At 41.4% G+C, this 6,000-nt stretch overlaps 1 protein-coding gene across 1 annotated transcript; it reads left to right on the top strand.

Annotated features, from left to right (window-relative positions):
* The first annotated feature begins 409 nt into the window (after nt 1-409).
* Nucleotides 410-2,780, top strand: LOC120026186 (cytochrome b561 domain-containing protein 2). The gene is made up of 4 exons (XM_038971014.1): nt 410-544; nt 774-1,024; nt 1,158-1,195; nt 1,363-2,780. Exons 2-4 carry the CDS (start codon nt 898-900, stop codon nt 1,864-1,866), a joined length of 669 nt encoding a protein of 222 aa, XP_038826942.1. The 5' UTR covers nt 410-544; nt 774-897; the 3' UTR covers nt 1,867-2,780.
* Nucleotides 2,781-6,000: the final 3,220 nt, after the last annotated feature.

Below are 6,000 nucleotides of genomic sequence, written 5' to 3'. Positions count from 1 at the left end.
TCTGGACATTCTGTTGTATTCTTGATTCCTTGTTCATTCTCTAGGCCTACTGCTCGGGGGTTGCTCTACTGGCAAAATCCGACTTTCCCCGTAAAATAATGATTAGGAAAGGTTAATCAGTGCAGTGAAGAAAAGACAATGTAGGCCAGCTGATGGTTTGTGCTCCATGATCATTACTTTTTTTTTAGCATTTCCTTCTGAATATAACACAGTGTTGGTGCAACAGTTGGAATCCAGCCTGTTCCACAATGGAAATTAAGTAATTAACACCTCTCTTTATGTAGTCGGGTCATGATAAGGAAGAATGCGCTCAGTGCATTCCAAAAGCTTTGAAATACTGGAACGCAACTGCTTAACTGAACTACAATCCCCAAAATGCACCTGAGAAAGTAGGAAGCGTATAGTGATTCTTTCCACGTCACACCGCAGCCCGAATTTCAACGTCAAGCAAACGTCGCATAGTCATGCTGATTGAGAATAGAACATTGTGCGCAATTAAGGACCATTTTCATAATCTCTATGCAATTTAAATATTTACATTCCGGTAGGTATTAGTCTTATTTAGCAAAACGTGTGGTTATTGTGGTAGGCTACTGTTTGACGTGCTTATCCCACTCTCACTTGTCAATAACGGTTTGCAATAGCTTTCTCGTTAAGCATATTATACTTTACTGAATCAATTTAGTGAGGAACTTAATGGTGTTATGCTTTGGTATTAACTTTCACTATGTGTTTCGAGGAATATACAAAAAATTCAGCTTTTCTGTTTTCAGGAAAAGGAATCAACTCCCCCTTGTGGGGTAAAAAGGTAGCTGTGGGTTCAAATGTAATTGCCCTGACGTTGGATGCGCACAGTTCTACCTGTCCGTCTCTTGTACGAGGGAAAGGCGGGAAACCATGGCGAAACTCTCCGAATCAGAGCCCCGAATTTACAGTTTTGGGAAAGTCGCATGTGGGATACTGACTCACGTGCTTTGTGTTGTCTTCACTGTTTTTATCACGGTATTGGCCAAGCCTGGAACAAGTGAGTAACCTAGCCTTGGCGCCAGAAGCAGAGCACCCATCAATGCTGTTCCATATCTGCATATAACACATGGAATACTTTATATTGAGTTGATGAAACGAGACAATATTTTCGGGGTTGATCTGTTTTTCAGGTTTGTTCTCTTGGCACCCTTTCCTGATGACACTGGCGGTAAGGTGACACATCTGTGTGTGCATAATGTAATCTGTGAATTCATCTCATTCAAATGTCTCAGAAGTGTTACAACAGTTCACGGTCATTCCATCTTTCCTCCACCACTCTCACCTTCTTTTCTTGCCGTTCTCTCCCCATCTCTTGATCCCCCTCTTCCCTCTTAGTTCTCCCTCTGCATGACAGAGGCTGTGCTCCTCTTCTCTCCACATTGCTCTCCCATTCAGAAGCTTTCCCACAAGACCAAGGGGCGTGTCCACTGGATCCTGCAGTGCCTCTGTGCCAGCTGTGCCACCCTGGGCCTGGCATCCATCTTCTACAACAAACACCTGAATGGCAAGCCCCACTTCGCCTCGTGGCACGGCCTGGTGGGCCTGGGGACATTGTGTGTTGTTGGGGTGCAGTCTCTGGCCGCTCTGCCCCTCCTCTACCACTCCCTGGCTAAGGGGTGGTCCCTGGCTAAGCTGAAGCGCTACCACGCAGCGTCTGGCCTTGTCACTTACCTGCTGGGAAGTGTCAGTCTGCTCCTGGGCATATGCTCAGTGTGGTTTACAGGTGCTGTGGGAGGATACACCTGGTACCTGGCAGCACTGTGCCCTACCCTCAGCACCCTGGTCATCATGAGCCAGGTGTCCAATACCTACATGGCTAAGAAACGGCTGGTGTCCTAACCAGGCAGGCCGCCAAAACCAAGCTCACAAACAGCAGCCATAAACTATTACTGTATTCAAATGAAGCTTTAATAAAGCTTTACTGTAAGGCTCGCCGTAGGGATATCTTTTGAAGACCAACCTGCATTCTGCCTAATGCCCAAAAGTACCAGTGCCTTACATTGGTGAAATGAGGATTTTGTTACGTCTACTGCTGAATTATTTCTAATTTCAAAGTTTGGTCTTTGTATGTTAATTCTACCTTGAGCAAAAAGAAGTGCATGGAATCACCAATGAGCATAGCTTAGCTGTTTTTTCCCCCATGTGATGACAGGCCTCGGTCTTTTTGAGTATTTAGTAGTGTATAGTACAGTAGTATTTTGTATCCGAGAGCCAAGGAGACAAAGAAAGCCTGTTATGTGTCTAAGGAAGTACTAATATTGGTTGTTAACTATGCAAAACAACTCCTAGAGGCCACTGATGCTGCTTGATTTTATTTGCCTTTAGGCTTGAATGGACCAATGCACATTTTTTGTGATTGGTTTGTTTTTATAAGGTGATGCATTTGTGTGCTAGTTTACACTAAGGTGTGAAATTCCAGCCAAATACGTAAGATGTCATATTTACTGATGTGGTAGGCTGACTGCAATGAAGTGTCAAAAAACAGCGTAGTGTTTGCTCCCATACATTCTGTAAATCCATTACCCTCAATTGTCTTAATGAAAGGATGTACGCATAGTTTCATCATAACCGCATCATATTCAAATCCATTATCCTCACATGGGCGTTTCATAGATTTCCAGCTGCAAGAGTGCAATTGAAGGTCGAGTTGAACATAATTCATGGAATATACTGTAGATTATTACTGATCATTGTTGACATGTTTTGTCAAATTTATATTTTGATGTAATTTCAATAAAAAAATACATTTTGCATATTGGTATGTTTCCATGTGCATATACAGTGCATTCGGAAAGTATTCAGACCCCTTGAGTTTTTCCACGTTACAGCTTTATTCTAAAATGTATTACATTTAAAAAAATCCTCAATCTGCACACAATAACCCATGATGACAGAGCGAAAACAGGTTTGACATTTTTGCTAATCTATAAAAAATAAACAGAAATACCTTATTTATATAAGTATTCAGACTCTTTGCTATGAGATATGACATTCAATCCAATGAATTAGGTTGACGCCCAGGTGCGTCCTGTTTCCATTCATCATCCTTGAGATGTGGTTAAATCAATTGATTGGACATGATTTGGAAAGGCACATACCTGTCTATATAAGGTCCCACAGTTGACAGTGCATGTCAGAGCAAAAACCAAGCCATGAGGTCAAAGGAATTGTCCATAGAGCTCCGAGACAGGATTGTGTCGAGGCACAGATCTGGGAAAGGGTAGCAAAAAAAATAATTCTGCAGCATTGAAGGTCCCAAGAACACAGTGGCCTCCATCCTTAAATGGAAGAAGGTTGGAACCACCAAGACTCTTCTTAGAGCTGGCCGCCCAGCCAAACTAAGCAATCGGGGGAGAAGGGCCTTGTTCAGGGAGGTGACCAAGAACCCGATGGTCACTCTGACAGAGCTCCAGAATTCCTCTGTGGAGATGAGAGAACATTCCAGAAGGACAACCATCTCTGCAGCACTCCACCAATCAGGCCTTTATGGTAGAGTGCCAGACGGAAGCCACTCCTCAGTAAAAGGTACATGACAGCCCGCTTGGAGTTTGCCCAAAGGCACCTAAAGGACTCTGACCATGCAAATCAAGATTCTCTGGTCTGATGAAACTAAGATTGAACTCTTTGGCCTGAATGCTAAGCTTCACGTCGAGGAAACCTGGCACCATCCCTACGATGAAGCACGGTGGTGGCAGAATCATGCTGTGGGGATGTTTTTCAGGGACTGGGAGACTAGTCATGATCGAGGGAAAGATGAACGAAGGAAAGTACAGAGAGATCCTTGATGAAAACCTGCTCCAGAGTGCTCAGGACCTCAGACTGGGGAGAAGGTTCACCTTCCAACAGGACAACGACCCTAAGCACATAGCCAAGACATTGCAGGAGTGGCTTTGGAACAAGTCTCTGAATGTCCTTGAGTGGCTCAGCCAGAGCCCGGACTTGAACCCGATCGAACATCTCTGGAGACCTGAAAAAAGCTGTGCAGCGACACTCTCCATCCAAACTGACAGACCTTGAGAGGATCTGCAGAAAAAAAAAATGGGAGAAACTCCCCAATTACAGGTGTGCCAAGCTTGTAGCGTCATACTCAAGACTCAAGGCTGTAATAACTGCCAAAGGTGCTTCAACAAAGTACTGCGTAAAGGGTCTGAATACTTCCGTCAATGTGATCAGTTTATTTTTTATAGATTTGCAAAGAAAACTAAACAAAACTGTTTTTGCTTTGTCATTATGGGGTATTGTGTGTATATTGATGAGAACAATCTATTTAATCCATTTTAGAATAAGGCTGTAACATAAAATGTGGAAAAAGTCAAGGGGTCTGAATACTTTAATGCACTGTAACTTCAAAAAACATCTGTGCGTAGAACATACAAAGCCCATAAAAATTGTCAGTGTAATAATAAAATGAAGTAACAACGCAGGAGAAGTGTGTTTTATTATGTTAAAATAACATTAACGAAGTAACACAGTTGTCATATGGGGGTGACGGGAGGGACACAGTCAGTCTGTGCCAATGCTCTGCTCTTCCACAGACACGGGTCAAAAGATCAACGTGGATAAAAGAGAAGGGGGAAAAAAAGTAATAAAAAAAAATAAAAATAATACAGCAGATGAATTTGTTTCCATCATTATAAATAAAGAATCTTGGTAAATTCATACAGTAAGATAAATGACAAACTAGTCAAGGCAAGCTAACATTATCAAGTTGTTATAAAATAACACTTACTTAAACAACATATAGATCATGTTCTCTTCATGATAACACTAAGAAATAATAAGCACAGTGAAACTATTTGGATTGAGAGGGAGGATGGGGATTCCTTCTCCAAGGAAATAGTGTTCCCTGTTAAAAGGACTGGGATGATTGGCTAAATCATTTGATAGACACAAGACATGGCCAATTAGAAAAAGGTTGAGGTTCCGAAGTGAGGTGGAAAAAAACATGATCAACTAGAAACAGGGTGTAAGGAAGAGGACAAGGAAGTAAGCAGTAGTGGGTGGGTAGAGTGGAGGTTGTGAGGAGTGTATGGTGAAATAGGGAGTAGAGCGTAAACTGAAACTCCACAAAAAAGTGTGAGTTACATAATAACTCCAGTAGGCTTATTCCATGTCCAATTGCAGATTTTATTCCAGTGGAGAAACAGAACCTTGAGGCCCGATCCATTCCACTCACAATGATTTTGACATGACATCACAGACCGAGAAAGGTACTGACCAACCACGGAGAAACTTTTGACTACTTTAATACACTAAGTAAATGTCCAAATACTTATGTAAAAAAAAATATTACGTATTCAAATGGGGGGACTAGACACATAGTGCTTTCATTTCTAAATGGTAAAACAGATACATTGCCTTCAGAAAATATTCACACCCCTTGACTTTATCCACATTTTGTTGTTACAGCCTGCCTGAATTTAAAATGAATAGAGATTTTTTTGTCACTGGCCTACACATAATACCCCACAATGTCGAAGTGGAATTATGTTTTTCAAAATGTTTACAAATTAATTCAAAAAGGAAAATCTGAAATGTCTTGAGTCAATAAGTATTCAACCCCTTTGTTAAAAAAAGTACACATTGAATATCCCTTTGAGCATGGTGAAGTTATTAATTACACTTTGGATGGTGTATCAATACACCCAGTCACTACAAAGATACAGGCGTACTTCCTTACTCAGTTGCCGGAAAGGAAGGAAACCGTTCAGGGATTTTACCATGAGGCCAATAGTAACTTTAAACCCGTTACAGAGTTGAATGGCTGTGATAGAAGAAAACTGAGGATGGAGCAACAACATTGTAGTTACTACACAATTCTAACATAATTGACGGTGTGAAAAGAAAGAAGCCTGTACAGAAAAAAAATCTTCTACAACATGCATTTTGTTTGCAACAAGGCACTAAAGTAATTTAGCAAAAAATGTGGCAAAGCAATTAACCTTTTGTCCTGAATACAAAGTGTATTGTATA

Source organism: Salvelinus namaycush, chromosome 2 (genome assembly GCF_016432855.1).
Source record: "Salvelinus namaycush isolate Seneca chromosome 2, SaNama_1.0, whole genome shotgun sequence".
Classification (NCBI taxonomy): domain Eukaryota; kingdom Metazoa; phylum Chordata; class Actinopteri; order Salmoniformes; family Salmonidae; genus Salvelinus; species Salvelinus namaycush.
Note: the sequence above shows the minus strand (reverse complement) of the source record. Positions and strands in the feature narration are given on the sequence as shown.